The 19,156-nt window shown below is 35.5% G+C and overlaps 1 protein-coding gene across 6 annotated transcripts in view; it reads right to left on the bottom strand.

Moving 5' to 3' along the window:
• Positions 1-19,156, bottom strand: part of CSMD3 (CUB and Sushi multiple domains 3) — a 1,257,965-nt gene that overhangs the window by 788,123 nt on the left and 450,686 nt on the right. For all 6 annotated transcript variants that reach the window (XM_086695899.1, XM_086695901.1, XM_086695900.1 and 3 more), the window contains exon 6: positions 4,149-4,261. In XM_086695899.1, coding sequence (XP_086552025.1) covers positions 4,149-4,261 — 113 coding nt within the window. The remainder of the gene's footprint in view (positions 1-4,148; positions 4,262-19,156) is intronic.

The following is a 19,156-nucleotide window of genomic DNA, read 5'->3' as shown; positions in this document are numbered from 1 at the left end:
ATGCCACGGGCCTCTGTGTAACTGAGGTTTATGGCAGTGCATTTTCAATACAATTTGAAAGCCTCATTCATTAAATATGTTTTTGTCACCAAAAAGACACACAGCTGATCCCAAAATGGTGACAACTCTTTGAGAAATGATATAATAAAGTATTTTACCTCATAACTTTAAAATATACTGTATTACTATAGATGTATCTTTGTTAAAATGGAAATAAGTATCTATAAAATATTAACCTGTATAAGAAGAATCAAATAAACAAAATTATGGAAAAAAGGGGTAAATTAAAAATGTGATAAAATCTGTAAGAATTTAGAAAAATTCGCCAATCTATAATATAGAAAAATTCATATATTTGGATATTTGGAATTGATTATATTGTTGTAATTCCTAAACTTACATGCCAAAGACAATTTAGTGAATATCTATAGCTACAGAGTCTTTGCACATTAAAAAATTAGATATGCTGAACAACTTAAAATGAAAAGTGTTGTAATAGTATTTCATACTTGAATAATTGAGACTTATGGATAAAAAAAATAGCACTTTTAAATAAACATCATCTAGAGGTACAGTTTTCTGGATTGGACAATTGAGTGTCATCTGAAAATCTAGTTCCAATTTAGAAAATAAGAACACATGCTCATATTCACAGAAATGAAAAACAAAAAGATTCTAGGTTTTTAATTAAAAACAAATGACAATGCTATGGAGGTTTCAATAAATAAATATGAGAACTTCCAAACACCACAGTTAAAGAAAAGTTACACCACTTACATGTGAAGAAGCACATCCAAGTTCTCATTAGAAGAGTTTTAATGAAACTTGAATAAAGCAAGAATTTACAACATAAAAACTAATATAGTGAAATGAAGCTGAAACGAGTTTTTTTTGGGGGGGAGAGTTGAAAATTAAAGAGGAAAAAATTTAAAACCACAGTAGAGATAATAATAGAGTTTTCAAAGAAGGGTTTTCCAATATAAATAAACTCAGAGGGGAAAAAAGAGATGGTTTGTTTATTTTAGATAGAAGTGGACAATATTCAGTGTGGGATCTGGGGAGGCAGAAGCTATTTGCATATCAAAGGCATTTTATTTAAATCAAGCCTTTTCTTAGGTTTTTTGAGTTAGAACAGAACTACATTTATTAGTGTGTTATCCACAACCTCTACTTAACCCTATTTAAATTATAACATCTAAACCAATCATGAAGCTGGCTTCTAACACAATTTAAAGGAGGCTCTTTTGAGGAAAGCATGTCAGTGTGACTCCATTATGGGACACATTATAAAACACCAATGCCATTCATTCAGGAACCTTTAATAAGCTTGCAGTTAATTTTCATGATATTTTATAAAGAACACGGGTTAAACAGAAATGCCATCAGGAAAATAATCAGTCTTCGGAAACCTAGAGTTTCAATAAAACATTAAATGAATTAAAAAAGACAGATAGCTCAACAATAATCATTAAGTACTCAATAAGTATTGAGTACACCACTAGGGGCACCCGGGCGGTTCAGTCGGTTAAGTGACCGACTTCAGCTCAGGTCATGATCTCAAAGGTTCCTGAGTTTGAGCCCCACGTCAGGATCTGTGCTGATAGCTCAGAGCCTGGAGCCTGCTTCAGATTCTGTGTTTTCCTCTCTCTCTGCCGCTCTCCCGCTCATGCTCTGTTTCTCTGTCTCTCAAAAGTAAGTGAATGCTAAGAAACCATACCTCATGGAGACCTGGCTGTGACTTTTGTACAGTACATTCCATAATTTTTTTCTCTTTAATTGATTTTAATCTGGATACTGCTAAAATTAAATGGTAGCGTGGTACAATGTAAATTAGCATGATTACTGTTTCTTGCTAGGGCGTGTATTTCAGCATGTCAGAATTATGAATTTTACAGCTATCTAAGTTAGCTTATTATTTACTTTTTAGTCCAAATTTCTTTATTTGCTTATAATTTCAAGAATTGCTTTAACTGAATTTATGTTGTCTAGGTAAAATAATATTTGGACATAATCAGGCCTAAATCAGGAAAGTTTTAACAGGATCTATGTAAAGGTGGGTTTTTGTATTATAAACTTTTCCATGATCATATAAAATCATAGCTTCCATTTTCTTAGACCACTTTATTTCTTCTATATTTTATAGATACAGATTACACCAAAAATCACCCTCTTTTGAGGTCTTTTTTCCTGCAGAAAATAGGGGAAAAAAAAGCCATACCCCCTAAAACACTTGCTTTCTATTTTACTACAGTGAATTCATTGTTATGTTCTTATTTGGTCCTGAAACTAGATAGGCAACGCTAGAAAATCAAATTGAATCTGAAGGTACTATGAAAGCCAACGTAAGATCAGCGCGTAGAAACCTGAAAACAATTAAATACACAAATCTACTGGCAGCTTTGCACCATTGCCTTATAATGCAAAACAATGCTATCTAAAGATACCAGTTTCGTGAACATAAAGCAAATAAAAAGTGCCCTTTTATTTTTGAGAAAGGAGATCATTTTTTTTCCTCCAGGTTGTACACATAAATTTGAAATAATTGCTACCTTATTTCTATTCAGATAAGGAAGAGGACCATGTGACTGAAAGATTTCATGAATCTAGTAGAAAAGATCACCACGTGAGTCAACGATGATAGTCTTGTGAGTTTCTGCTGTGCCATCTGCTTTAACTCATGGCTGGGGGGGAATTAGAGACATAAAATCATGTGGCTGGAAAACTCCACAAAGGAAGGGGTCAACCCAGAGATAAAGAGGCTCCACAATATTGTTGTTTTTTCAATAAACACTTCCTCTGATTCCCTAAGTATGCAACAAATTTAGAAATTGAAATTGGAAATGCAGCAAAATATTATTTCAAATTTAAAGTGACACTGACTGAAATTGGTAAGATTCAAGTTTCTATGCCCTGGACAGTTATTTTTAATAAAATATATAAAAATAATTTTCTATGCATATTTAATTTTCAATTTTAAAATACAGTATTTTATAATGATTAATGTATTCTATTATGAGAAATACATAGACTTGAGAACATATTTGCATCCATGCTTCCATTCAAATTACCTACATTAGCAATAGAAATTATAGATTTTTCTACAGTGGGTCTTGCCTAAAATATTTACTTTTAAGTTATTATCATTGGGATTTTTATTACAGTGATATCCAATACATTATTATAAATGTCAAAATACCAATGACATTAATCTGTTACTACTATTGTCAGAAATCCTATTGATAGGACAGCTATAGATAGGTTACTGGTCTTCAAAATATAAATTAAGTGTTGAAATTTGTATTCCAGAAAACAGTATGTGGCCTAATAACATTTTAGGTATTAACTCTAAGCTGCCTCAAGTCACCATATTAAAGTTGAAAGTGCCTAAGACTTAAGACTACTAAAAAGGAAAGCATTAAAAAAACAAAACAAAAACAAAAACAAAAAAACAGATAAATGGAAAAATGTAACTGGGGCAGTGCTCACGATTCCATTAACAGTAGCTGATACACTACTGAGAATGAAATGATTTATTTACATAAGTAGTCTGAAGATAAAGTACACTAAACCTACATAATATTATTAAACATTATAGAAGTCAAATTTTCATTAACACTCCATATTCATAACAATTTTGTTCTAAACCAAGAGTGTTTTCAAGCTACTACATCAAATACTGTATCTCACTCATTCAAAATTATGCCTGCTAATAAAAATTGTTAGGATAATAATCCTAACAAGGTTTATTAAACTAGCAATAGCAAACACTGTATATGAAAATGGATTTCGTTTGATGGAGAGCCTATTCACAACTTCAGGTTTTCTGCAGTGTTCTGTGTTGCAGATTTAGGAAGCATGTCCGATTGCTGAACCACTTTATTAAAGGAAAACATTATATCTGTTACATACTACTTTTTAGAGGTCATAATACTCTTCATTTAGAACACTGTGCTATAAAAACCAACTAACTTTTCTATTGTAATTTAGTTATTATCACATTGTTGCCTCACCAAGTGAATGACCATTTTGGCTTATTCAAATTACCATTTATTAAGGCACAAGATATTTTGCTTCTATCGCAAAATGTAGCTGTATATACCAAAATCATTTCACAAATCAAAAGAGGCAAAGGTATTCATTAAATGTACCTTGATATGGAGCACTAAATCCACGATATCGGTGATTGCTGTCTGTAACAAAATGCAGTCTGAGCCAGTTTTTGTTGCTGATAATTGGTGGTGGTATATTCATTCCAGATAACCTGAGTTACGGAAGACAACAACAAAAAATCATTAAAAACTTTTCAGCAGTAAATGTTTTCACTGAATTAGGACCCCCAAAAATGTCTACCTGTACCCAATATTTATGACTTTGCATTTTTAATTGTTTCAGCATAAAATAGTTATTTTATGTATAGGAAAGTCAATCATCGAACAGTGTCACTCCAAACATGTGCTGTTCTAAGCAGGCCACATTTATTAACAAAATAAACTGTGAACTGGGTATGATTTTTGATTCACCCAAATGTATTGCCTAGGTAATAATAAACATAATGGAGGCTGAGCTAATGGTGCTGGTCATTATGCTCCTCAAGTACATATTGATACAGCATAGTTAGAAAATAGATATACTTTTTCCACCTAATATATTTTCAATAATTTACATTTGATGGCAAATTTCCCAATTTCTTTTCACAGGGCAAGCACTCATTTAATGGGATTTTACAATACTATAAATTTTCATGATTAGCTTTCATTATAACATATACTTCTATAATACACCGGAGGTCTGCCCCAATTGATAGACAGAAAACAGATTGTATTTTAAATGTGTATTTATTCTCCATATATATAGTCACAATGGTACCACTTCATAGTTTCCTTACACAGGGTGCTCAAAACAAAACTTTGAAACTATGTCCCAGATACTGGTCATGGTCAACATATGAAGTAACTCTCTTGCTCTGTATCTTTTGAAGACTTCCAGAGTAGCAGTTTCTAATTTCATTTGATGAAGGGATATTACCCTCATATACCTAGTCATTTAAATCCTAGGTGTGTGCTATAAAACCAAGGTAAAAGATCCTCAAAAAGCAAGACTACTACCTAGTGAAGAAGAGGTCTTCATTAAGGTTTCCTAATAACCAGTATATGATTTATCTTTATCATTCTTCAAAGCTTTTACTTTTCTTCATCAGGAGACAAAACAGCTTCTGCATGTGTACGTGTGTGTGTGTGTGTGTGTGTGTGTGTGTGTGTGTGTGTTGGGGTGGGGGGGTTGATTACAGCTCTTCTCTCAGTACTTTGCAGGCAGTCATTCTTGGAAACCACTAGGGGGAGATTAAATAGGCTTTGTACACATTATTCAGTGGCGAGGTGTATAAACGGTGATGCAAGGACCCTTTATCCCACACCGTCTCTCATTTCTCCTAAAAACCCATCTTTCCCAAGATGTTTGGGAACTAGCCATCACTTTTTGTGGATAACTATCTGCCATGCATAGAAATATGAATACATCTTTTTTTTAACGTTTATTTATTTATTTTGAGGGTATGGGGGGTGGAGAGGGTGGGGGAGAGAGAGAATCCCAAGCAGGCTCTGCACTGTTAGTGCTATCCCATGGACCATGAGATCATGACCTGAGCCAGAATCGAGAGTCCAGCCTGTAACCAACTGAGACACCCAGGTGCCCCTGATTTAAGTTTAATGAATCATTGTGGGCCCAGGTATATGCAAAGGTATATAGAATGCTCTTGGCAATGTTACTGTGTAATCCGATGCTCTTGATTCTAACATGAACAAGATGGGTTCTATCACATAGATTTCTCATCTGTCCTTCTGCTTTGGAATGCATCTTCTTTAATGTTTCCCTATTAAGGCCCTATTTTCTCTTTTCAGAGGGGTGATTCTGCTTATTGGCACAACTGGCTCCTTTTTTTATATCTGAATTTAGCAAAAAAATATGCAGGTAATATACTTGTGTAATTTTAAGACTCAAGTTTTAAGGTTTTACTTCTTTACTCTCAAAATTTTCTAGGTGATGTTTATTTTTGTTTGCTTGCTGGTTGGTTTGGTTCAAAAGCAATTCAATGAAAAAGTATTTATATTTGATACAATTATATTTTCGAGAGAATAGCATGTTCCATGCCAGATTTTGATTTACAATTTGGTTCTCTTCAATTCCTTTATTCAATGCCCATAAATACCCATTAGGGAAAGTTTAAATTATTTTTGACAGGTTGTACACATTTCTAAGTATAATGAGACCATAATACATGGATGGTTGCAACACATTAAAGTACAGAGTTTGGAGAGAGGCCCTTAGAAGATCCACTAAATGAGAAACAACTCAACAAGGACATCAAGAAAAGTCAGAGAGGAAAGAAGATGAAGCAGACAATAAAAAGGATAAACTTCCCATCTTTCCCAGGGACAGCAAAGATAATTTCAGCAATAGAGTACAGGAAAGGCAAGTGATAGCTACTATAGAACTATATAGTTTGTAACCTGAATTCACCTTCAGCAACTGAGAAAGGTGGGAATAAAGAGCTGCAGTAGCCAGCAGCATAATGCATGAGATGGAGCAAATAATGGTAATTTAACAGGACGATTTAAGAAGACATTCCTGACAGTCTCAAGTGTCAGTTTATGAAGCATCACTGTAGGTAAGCCAAGACACCAAACCAGAAAGCAAGGGCACCACAGCATCTCTCCCTCTAGTATCTCACATTATTTGAAGATAATGTACACAATATGGTTTTGTTTATGTCTTATGGAACAAGCAAGTAAATGCACGTAGAGATTTCTTCACCATATTTCCTGTTATCAGGACATCTTGCAAATGGAGGATTGAGATTAAATGCTGCCTAGAAAGATTCCATCAAATTAATTTAGATAATTAACTTCTTAAATACTAAAGGAGACATTTCCTAGACACAACTCATTATCGCTATGTCATATCACCATGGTCATTTGAAGGTAAGCATATATGCATTTGTTCTAGCATAATGTCGGTGAGAATCCTCTCTCAGTAATGAAGAGACTAAGTGCATTCAACAGTTATTTACTGAGCACTTACTATAAGATAAACACCTGATACTAAGGGTATAGTAGTAAATACAGTAGTAAGACAAAGAAGATCCATAATCTTGCAAAATGAAAATAAAGAAGGTAACATAAATAAATCAATAATATAATTTCAGACAGTGGCAAATGATGCACAAAAAATGTGAGAATAGAGGTGAAGATGGCAGTGTAGGAGGACACTGGGCTCACCGCGTCCTGCTAATCACTTAGATTCCACCCACATCTGCCTAATTTACCCAGAAAACTGCCAGAAGACTAGCAGAATGGACTCTCTGGAGCCAAGCATAGACAAGAGGCCCACAGAAGAGGGTAGGAAAGGCAGAGAGGCGGTGCACGCTTCATGGACTGGTGGGAGAGAGCCAGGGCAGTGGAGGGGCAACCAGCCCACCCGGCAAGGCAGAGCCCCCGAGTCTGGCTTGCAAAAGCGGAGGGGCCGGAGGGAGTGTGTTCTGACAGCCAGCGGGACTTAACATCTGGAATGTTATAAGTCAACAGCTCTGCTCTAAGAGCAGGAGGGCTAAAGGACAACAGGAGGGAGAGTTGTTGAGCCCCGGACAACAGAACTCAGCTTGGCTGGTAACAAAGGCGCTCCCCACCGCCATCTCCCTCACCCATCCCCCAGCCAAAAACCAAAGGGAACCAGTTCCCCTCACGAGCTTGCTTGCACTGCGCAAACATACAATGCTGTGCTTCTGCAGATCCATCACTCGGACAGGTCTGCCTCCCTCCCGGTGTCACAGGGACCCTCCTAAAGTGGACCACCGAAGGCAAAGCAAGAGGAGCCTGCCCCTCCTGCCCCTGTGCACTTTGCGGATCCACCCTGGCTAATACACCAGACACCCTCGAAGCAGCACAAGCCTGGCAGTGTGCAAGTAGCCCAGACAGAGGCCACACCACTCCACGGTGAGTCCTGCCCCTGGGAGAGGGGAAGATAAGGTACACACCAGTCTAACTGTGGCCCCAGCAGTGGGCTGGGGGCAGACATCAGGTCTGACTGCGGCCCGCCCACCAACACAAGTAACTCCAGACAGCACAGGGGAAGTGCCTTGCAGTTCCGCGCCACCCCAGGGACTATCCAAAATGACAAAACAGAAGAATTCTCCTCAAAAGAAACTCCAGGAAGTAGCAACAGCTAACGAACTGATCAAAAATGATTTAAGCAAGATAGCAGAAAATGAATTTAAAATAACAGTCATAAAATTAATCGCTGGGCTTGAAAAAAGTATAGAGGACAGCAGAAAATCTATTACTACAGAGATCAAGGGACTAACAGTCAGGAGGAGCTGAAAAATGCAATAAATGAGCTGCAAAATAAAATGGAGGCGACCACAGCTTGGATTGAAGAGGCAGAGGAGACAATAGGTGAATTAGAAGATAAAATTATGGAAAAAGAAGAAGCAGAGAAAAAGAGATAAAGAAATCTAGGAGTACGAGGGGAGACTTAGATTACTAAGTGTCATAATTAAACAAAATAATGTACGCATAATTGGGATTCCAGAGGAGGAAGAGAGAGGGAAAGGTGCTGAAGGGGTACTTGAAGAAATAATAGCTGAGAACTTCCTGGATCTGGGGAAGGAAAAAGGCATTGAAATCCAAGAGGCACAGAGAACTCCCTTCAGATGTAACTTGAATCGATCTTCTGCACGACATATCATAGTGAAACTGGCAAAACACAAGGATAAAGAGAAAATTCTGAAAGCAGCTAGAGATAAACATGCTCTAACATATAATGGAAGACCTATAAGACTCGTGACTGATCTCTCTACTGAAACTTGGCAGGCCAGAAAGAAATGGCAGGAGATCTTCATTGTGAAGAACAGAAAAAAATATGCAGCCGAGAATCCTTTATCCAGCAGTCTGTCATTTAGAATAGAAGGAGAGATAAAGGTTTTCCCAAACAAACAAAAACTGAAGGAATTCGTCACCACTACACCAGCCCTACAAGAGATCCTAAGGGGGATCCTGTGAGACAAAGTACCAGAGACATCGCTACAAGCATGAAACCTACGGACATCACAATGACTCTGAACCCATATCTTTCTATAATAACACTGAATGTAAATGGACTAAATGCTCCAACCAAAAGACATAGGGCATCAGAACGGATAAAAAAACAGGACCCATCTATTTGCTGTCTACAAGAGACTCATTTTAGACCTGAGGACACCTTCAGATTGAAAGTGAGGGGATGGAGAACTATCTATCATGCTACTGGAAGTCAAAAGAAAGCTGGAGTAGCCATACTTATATCAAACTAGACTTTAAATTAAAGACTGTAACAAGAGACGAAGAAGGGCATTATATAACAATTACAGAGTCTATCCATCAGGAAGAGCTAACAATTATAAATGTCTATGTGCCGAATACAGGAGCCCCCAAATATATAAAACAATTGATCACAAACATAAGCAACCTTATTGATTAAAAAGTGGTAATTGCAGGGGACTTTAATACTCCACTTACAACAATGGATAGATCATCTAGACACAAGATCAATAAAGAAACAAGGGCCCTGAATGAAACACTGGATCAGATGGACTTGACAGATATATTTAGAACTCTGTATCCCAAAGCAACAGAATATACTTTCTTCTTGAGTGCACATGGAACCTTCTCCACGATAGATCACATACTGGGTCACAACAAGAATTGAGATCATACCATGCATACTTTCAGACCACAATGAGATGAAGCTTGAAATCAACCACAAGAAAAAGTCTGGAAACCTCCAAAAGCATGGAGGTTAAAGAATACCCTACTAAAGAATGAATGGGTCAACCAGGCAATTAGAGAAGAAATTAAAAAATATATGGAAACAAATGAAAATGAAAATACAACAATCCAAATGCTTTGGGATGCAGTGAAGGCAGTCCTGAGAGGAAAATACATTACAATCCAGGCCCACCTCCAGAAACAAGAAAAATCCCAAATACAAAATCTAACAGCACACCTAAAGGAAACAGAAGCAAAACAACAAAGACACCACAAACCCAGCAGAAGAAGAGAATAATAAAGATCAGAGCAGAAATAAACAATATAGAATCTAAAAAAACTTGAGAGCAGATCAATGAAACCAAGAGTTGGTTTTTTGAAAAACTAAAGAAAATTGATAAACCTCTAGCCAGGCTTCTCAAAAACAAAAGGGAGATGACCCAAATAGATAAAATCATGAATGAACATGGAATTATTACAACCAATCCCTCAGAAATACAAGCAATTATCAAGGAATACTATGAAAAATTATATGCCAACAAACTGGACAACCTGGAAGAAATGGACAAATTCCTGAATTCCCACACACTTCCAAAACTTAAACAGGAAGAAACAGAAAGCTTGAACAGACCCATAACAAGCGAAGAAATTGAATCAGTTATCAAAAATCTCCCAACAAATAAGAATCCAGGACCAGATGGCTTCCCTAGGGAATTCCACCAGACATTTAAAGCAGAGATAATACCTATTCTTCTCAAGCTGTTCCAAAAAACAGAAAGGGAAGGAAAACTTCCACACTCATTCTATGAAGCCAACATTACTTTGATTCCTAAATCAGACAGAGACCCAATAAAAAAAAAAGAGAACTACAGTCAATATCCCTGATGAATATGGATGCAAAAATTCTCAATAAGATACTAGCAAATCGAATTCAACGGCATATAAAAAGAATTTTTCACCATGATCAAGTGAGATTCATTCCTGGGCTGCAGGGTGGTTCAACATTTGCAAATCAATCAATCTGATACATCACATTAATAAAAGAAAAGATAAGAACCATATGATCCCGTCAATCGATGCAGAAAAAGCATTTGACAAAACTCAGCATCCTTTCTTAATAAAAACCCTTGAGAACGTCGGGATAGAGGGAACATACTTAAACATCATAAAAGCCATTTATGAAAAGCCCACAGCTAATATCATCCTCAGTGGGGAAAAACTGAGAGCTTTTTCCCTGACATCAGGAACACAACAGGGTTGTCCACTCTCACTGCTGTTGTTTAACATAGTGTTGGAAATTCTAGCATCAGCAATCAGACAACAAAAGGAAATCAAAGGCATCAAAATTGGCAAAGATGAAGTTAAGCTTTCACTTTTTGCAGATGACATGATATTATACGTGGAAAATCCGATAGACTCCAACAGAAGTCTGCCAGAACTGATACATGAATTCAGCAAAGTCGCAGGATACAAAATCAATGTACAGAAATCAGTTGCATTCTTATACACTAACAATGAAGCAACAGAAAGACAAATAAAGATACTGATCCCATTCACAATTGCACCAAGAAGCATAAAATACCTAGGAATAAATCTAACCAAAGATGGAAAACATCTGTATGCTGAAAACTATAGAAATCTTATGAAGGAAATTGAAGAAGATATAAAGAAATGGAAAAACATTCCGTGCTCATGGATTGGGAGAATAAATATTGCCAAAATGTCAATACTACCCAAAGCTATCTACACATTCAATGCAATCCCAATCAAAATTGCACCAGCATTCTTCTTGAAGCTGGAACAAGCAATCCTAAAATTCATATGGAACCACAAAAGGCCCTGAATAGCCAAAGTAAATTTGAAGAAGAAGACCAGAGCAGGAGGCATCACAATCCCAGACTTTAGCCTCTACTACAAAGTCGTAATCATAAAGATAGCATGGTATTGGCACAAAAACAGACACATAGACCAATGGAATAGAATAGAAACCCCAGAACTAGTCTCACAAAAGTATGGCCAACTAATCTTTGACAAAGCATGAGAGAATATCCAATGGAAAAAAGACAGTCTCTTTAACAACATTTATTTATTTTTTGGGACAGAGAGAGACAGAGCATGAACGGGGGAGGGGCAGAGAGAGAGGGAGACACAGAATTGGAAACAGGCTCCAGGCTCTGAGCCATCAGCCCAGAGCCCGACGCGGGGCTCGAACTCACGGACCGCGAGATCGTGACCTGGCTGAAGTCGGACGCCCAACCGACTGCGCCACCCAGGCGCCCCTGACAGTCTCTTTAACAAATGGTGCTGGAAGAACTGGAGAGCAACATGCAGAAGGATGAAACTAGACCACTTTCTTACACCATTCACAAAAAACAAACTCAAAATGGTTAAAGGACCTGAAAATGAGACAGGAAACCATCAAAACCCTAGGGGAGAAAGCAGGAAAAAACCTCTCTGATCTCAGCCTCAGCAATTTCTTACTTGATACATCTCCAAAGACAAGGGAATTAAAAGCAAAAATCAACTATTGGGACCTCATGAAGATAAAAATCTTCTGCACAGCAAAGGAAACAATCAACAAAACTAAAAGGCAACCAACAGAATGGGAAAAGATATTTGCAAATGACATATCGGACAAAGGGCTAGTATCCAAAATCTATAAAGAGCTCACAAAACTCCACACACGAAAAACAAATAATCCAGTGAAGAAATGGGCAGATAACATGAATAGACACTTCTCTAAAGAAGACATCCGGATGGCCAACAGGCACATGAAAAGATGCTCAACGTTGCTCCTCATCAGGGAAATAAATACAAATCAAAACCACAACTCAGATATCACCTCATGCCAGTCAGAGTAGCTAAAATGAACAAAACAGGAGACTATAGATGCTGGCGAGGACGTAGAGAAACGGGAACCCTCTTGCACTGTTGGTGGGAATGCAAACTGGTGCAGCCACTCTGGAAAACATTGTGGTGGTTCCTCAAAAAACTAAAAATAGACCTACCCTATGACCCAGCAGTAGCACTGCTAGGAATTTACCCAAGGGATACAGCAGTGCTGATGCATAGGGGCACTTGTACCCCAATGTTTATAGCAACACTCTCAACAATAGGTAAATTATGGAAAGAGCCTAAATGTCCATCAACTGACGAATGGATAAAGGAATTGTGGTTTATATACACAATGGAATACTACGTGACAATGGGAAAGAATGAAATATGGCCTTTTGTAGCAATGTGGATGGAACTGGAGAGTGTTATGCTAAGTGAAATAGGTCATACAGAGAAGGAAAGATTCCATATGTTTTCACTCCTGTGTGAATCCTGAGAAACTTAACAGAAGACCATGGGGGAGGGGAAGGAAAATCAAAACGGTTAGAGAGGGAGGGAGCCAAAACATAAAAGACTCCTAAAAACTGAGAACAAACTGAGGTTTTTTTGGGAGTGGGAGGGAGTGGTGAGTGGGTGATGGGTATTGAGGAGGGCATCTGTTGGGATGAGCACTGGGTGTTGTATGGAAACCAATTTGACAATAAATTTCATATTAAGAAAAATATGAGAATAACATGATAAAGAAACCTCTAGAAATGAGGTTTCAATTGTTCTAATGTCTTTTCCATTTTACACTCAGAACAGCCACACTCATGATTATTTTATCTCAAATTATTAAACTGGATTTTAGGAGAATTACATCAAAGAATATCACGATAATGATAAATGTCATAACTTTGGAACCACCATTATTATTTGTATCCAAGATGAATTCAAAACCTGTCTCATAAGTAATTGATAAATTTGAACAGACATAGTAAATTAAAAATGACATCAAATTTCATTGCATATTCAATGTAGAAATACAATAATACAGTGTCACTTTCCAATATTAATCTTTGTGAATCTTTTTATTTATATAATTTTCTGCAGAAATAAATAACTAAATCATAAGCTGATATTTAAAATCACATGTGACATTTTCTATTGTAGATAGTCCCTTAGAGAATATGATCATAATCGTTACAAAAAAAAAAAAAAAACTTAGGCAGTTAAGTGTAAGAAAACTAAGAGAACCACAGGTCTTTATCATTTTTCAGAAGTCCCTAACACTATTCTGAGCCTATGTCTTTGGTTTATAACTCTCTTTTCAGACCCTTATTGCTGTTATCTCTCAGTCTCTGGTTGTCAACTATTCAAAGTTAGCACTTGCAACAACAGGTGTCATCTTTGGAGCTCTAACATCTATTTTTTAAAAATCTTTCTCATGCTGTAAAATCATTCAAACCTAATGATCTGTCTTTCCTCATCATTGGTACCCATAGGCACAGGCTAACTTCAAACCCATAATTATTCATATCATCACCTGCGTGACTCCTCACTCTCCCAACACAGTTCTCCCACACTCTCCTAATTTTACTTCTTTCTCTCTCTTGCTGTCTCTGTCTCCCTCTTTCCCTCTTTTACCTCTTTTGACCTCCTTCTTTCTCTGGCACTGAGATAAGATTTATTCCTCACGCTTCTTCTGTTCTCCAAGATTTTGTTAGATCAATTGTCCTACTTTGAGCTGTAATTAATTCCTGAAATCCATTCTTTCATCTTAACCCACGGCTCTTTCATGAACTTGTCTTTAGGCAAAATATGCATATAAGTAAACAAATGAAGGTAAATGCATATAATACTTTATATATATTTTATCCTATATAAATGTGTATGTGTATATATATAAATGTGTGTATACACACACACACACACACTCATATATATATATATATATATTCAATGAAGCCAGGCTTGTAGTTTCAAGGTAGAGATAAATACCCAATCTCCTCTGTCCTCACAGAGCACCTTTGCATAGTCCTATCACAACTCTTATTATTTTGTATAATAGAAAGTTTTCTATTTTCACTACTTTACATTTACTTTGAAGGTAGGTTATCAAATTCCTGGTGCTGAGCACAATGATTGATGAATAGTAGGTGAAAGCTGCTGTTATTTATCAAGAAAATACCTGAATATAAGCTGTTTGGGCACATGCCCTCTTTTAGTACCTATGCATTTGCCTTTAGTTTTATACATATAGTAATTATATTTCATACCATTATCATATGCTTTAGTTCTTTTCTTTATTCAAGATCTAAAGTTCTATATCCATAAGTCTACTTCATTTCCCTTGACCAGAAGTTGTCTTTTTGTTACCTGATCATCAAAAACACTTGCTAAATAAAACTCTTCTTATGGCACTTATCACAATTTTATTATTATTATATTGTACATAGTCTATAAATGATAAGGAGTTGGAAGCAGGATCCACATTGGATTTATCTCTGAATCCATAAGCCCATTTCAAAGTATACATAATGAAAAGATGCTAATCAGATTAGTTAATATCCTATTAAAACATTTCTCAAAGTGTGTTCTAGTAAATATTAGCCACCAAAAAATGTCTTTGAGGATGAGGGAAGTTACCCAAGTGAAAAAGATTATGAATTGTTGTTTTGTAACCATATCCCCCATTCTAGATTTTTTAAAGTTTTAACACAGAATTCTTAATTTTATTTTAACAATCACTTTCCCATTTCCAACTATTATAAATTATAAAGTTATTTTAGCAACAAAATTAATCTATTTCTGAGACGACACTAAAGGCACTATCTTGTATGCCATGCTAGTCATGAGTACTCTGTTTGTGAAGCGTACAGACTTTCATACTGACCAGGCTGTGCTTTTTTATCACAGATGTCTGTGTTCTTGGTTAGATGTTTAAAAGTCACTGAACTGCAGAACACACAATCCTATGTGGTTTTAACAAGAATATAAGAACCTAAGCATTGTACTATGCAGCGCAATTATTCAGAAGCCAGATGTTATAAGGTATTTGCAAAGCAAATGAGAGAAGTAGCTACACTAAATTTTCTTCTCTTTTTATCCCCTCTCCCCCTTTACTTGCACACCCCATTTGCTTATCCCCATCTCCACCTGAATCTGGTTTCCCACTTATCCCCTATTTCTCTGATTTATCTTCCAGACATTTTTCTTACAAAAATTTGCTGCTGTGGAGTAGTGCTACTTTTATCTACACACATGCTTCAGGAAATCAGATACAATGTGTGTGTGTCTAACTACCAAAATCTAATTAGGATGAACTAGAAAAGTTTAATAGTACTATAACCATTTCTAAATTGAATCTGTAATTTAAAAACTAGAAAAAAATCTCCACACGCACATATTTCATAGAGAATTGTGCTAAGCATGTAAGGAATTAACAATAATTGTACCCATTCTTTTCCAGAAAATAGAAGAGGAGGGAACACTTCTCAACTCATTTTACAAGGTTAGTATTACTCAAGGTCAGTATATAATAAAACAAGGCAAGGTCAATACAAAAACAAAAAAAAAATAAAATAAAAAATAAAAACAAAAAGCAGACCCACATCTCTCATGAACTAAGATACAAAAACTCTCAATAAAATATTAGCACATTGAATTCATCAAGGTATAGCAAGAATTATACACTATGACCTAGTGAGATATAATCAATAAGTCTGGCTCAATCTTTGAAAATCAATGTAATCCACTTTATCAACAGGCTATAGAAGAAAATTTAAATGATCAAATTAATAGACACAGAAAAAGCATTTCACAAAATCCAACATCTATTCATGATTAAAACTCAGCAAAGTAGGAATAGAGGGAACATCAACCTTATAATGTTTTTAACATTTATCTACTTTTGAGAGAAAGAGATAGAGCGTGAGTGGGAGAGGGGAAGAGACACAGAATTGGAAGCAGGCTCCAGACTCAGCTGTAAGCACAGAGCTTGACATGGGGCTTGAACTCATGAGCAGTAAGATCATGACCCGAACTGAAGTTGAACACTTAACCGACTGAGCCACTCAGGCACCCGGGGACATCAGTTTTATAAAGAGCATGTACAAAAACCTATAACATCATACTTAATGTTGAATTACTTAATGGTTTTTTATTAAGATCAGAAACAGAGTCCATGATTCTTATTCAACAGTGTACTAGAAGTTCTAGTGAGTCAATAAGGCATATATCTTATATGGAATTTAAGGAATATATCTTGGAAAGAAAGAAGTTGTCCCTACTTGAAGATGACATGATTATTTATATAGAAAATTCCCAGCAATCAACAAAGTAAACCCCTAGAAATATTAAGTGCCTTCAGCCTGGTCACTGGATACAAGATGACTATTAGATAACAATTCAATTTCTAAATAATAACAATGAACATTTGGAAATTGAAATAAAACACAATACAATTTATAATTTGTACAAATAAAATTAAATATTTAGGTGTAAATTTAGTAAACCATTTATAGGGTTTGTATCAGCAATATTTTAAAATGCAATAAAAATCAAGGATGTAAATAAATGAAAAGACATGCCATGTTCCTGAATTTAACACTTATTATGGTAAATATATTAATTTCCCCCAAAGTAATCTATAGTTTTAATGCAATTCCTATTGAAATGCCAGTAAATTCTTTCTGTAGACATACACAAGATAATTATAAAATGTACATGGCAAGGCACAGGACCCAGAAGAGTTCAAACAAATTTGAAAAGTAAACAATAGCCTTTTCAATAAATGATACTGGTAAAATTGAACAATCACAGGTAAAAATCAACCTCAGCCTGAAGTTCACACTGTAAAAAATTAAACATCTATTTATGATTTTTAAAAGTCTCAGCAAACTCGTAAAATATTGTAGTCAACCTGATAAAGGTCATCCATGAAAAAGATACACCTAATGTAATTCTGATATAATTCTTAAAGGTGAATAACTCACTGCTTTTCCCATAAGATCAGACACAAATTATAGATGTCCACTCTTACCATTTCTATTCAACACTGAATTGGAAATTACTGCCAGTGCAATAAGACAAGAAAATAAAGAAAAGACATAGCAATGTTTAAAAAATAATAAAATTGTCTTTGTTTTCACAGGACTTGATTGTCTATATGGAAAATCTCTATAAATCGGAGCAGCTGGGTGGCTCAGTCAGTTAGGCATCCGTCTCTTGATTTCAGCTGAGGTCATGATCTCACAGTTCATGGGACTGATCCCATGTCAGGCTCTGCACTGACAGCAATGGAGCCTTCTTGGGATTCTCTCCCTCCCTCCCCCTCCCCCACTTGAATGATCACTTGCTCTCTCTCTCTCTCTCTCTCTCCTCCCGCCAAAATAAACATTTCCAAAAAGAAGAAAATCTTTATAAATTTATAAAATGCTAGTAGACCTCTTGAATAACTTTATCCATATCTCAGGATAGACAATGAATGTACAAATATCAATTGTATTTCTGCATCTTAGCAATAAGCAATTGAAAATTGAGTTTTTAAATAAAGTACTACTTACAAATCATAAAAACAATTGAGACAGGAAAAATATTAAAAAAAATAGAAGTCATTTTTCACATGCTTTAAACTGTAGAGACAGGAAATAATATCTATATACGTAGATAAGTGAATAGAGAGATTAAGTCACATTCATTTATAAAAAAAAATCAACATGGTTATGATGCCATTTTCCCCAATAAATAAATAAATTCATTACAACTCCTATAAAAATCTCATTGGAAATGGATTATTCTAAAATTCATGTAGAAACATGAAGTACCTCAAATAACTTTTTGTTTTAAAGAACTTAATTAGATGATTCACACTAGTTGATTTTAGACTATCAATCTATAGTAATAATGATGAGGTATTACTGACCTGATATATACACAGATAAATGGAACAGAATAGGCACTCTAGAAATAAATCTACAAATATATGACCAATTGATTTTTAGCAAAGAACTCAAGGTAACTAAATGATGAAAGAATATTCTCTCAACAAATGATATGTAATTGAATATCTTAATACAAAAAATTAATGAAAAAAATCTCAAACTGTACACAATATTAACTCAAAATTGATCATAGACATGAACGTAAACACAAAAATATTAAAACTGCCAGGAAAATGCATAGGAGAAAAGCTTGTGGATTAGTGGGATATTTCTTAAATAAGAGAGAAAAAGCATGAATCATTAAAAAAAAGATAAACTGTGCTTCAGATTTTTAAAGTTCTGCTTATGAAAATATACCATTAAGAACATTAAGTGACAAGCTATGGACTAGGAGAAAATACTTCTGATGCACACATTTAAAAAAGAAGTGTATCCATAATACAGAAAGAATTTTCAAATTAGTAAGACTACAGCTAACTCAAAAAAAAAGTGGGTAGAAAGTTTTAAACACTTTACTGAGAAAGAGATACAGAAAACAAGCACATGAAAAGATACTCCTTTAGCTTCAGATTTACTCAGTGAGATATAAATATCTTCAAA

The sequence above is a fragment of the Puma concolor genome, chromosome F2, assembly GCF_028749965.1.
Source record: "Puma concolor isolate L17-30 chromosome F2, mPumCon1.1.hap2, whole genome shotgun sequence".
NCBI lineage: Eukaryota > Metazoa > Chordata > Mammalia > Carnivora > Felidae > Puma > Puma concolor.
The sequence above is the reverse complement of the archived record's forward strand: the minus strand, read 5'-3'. Positions and strand labels throughout refer to the sequence as shown.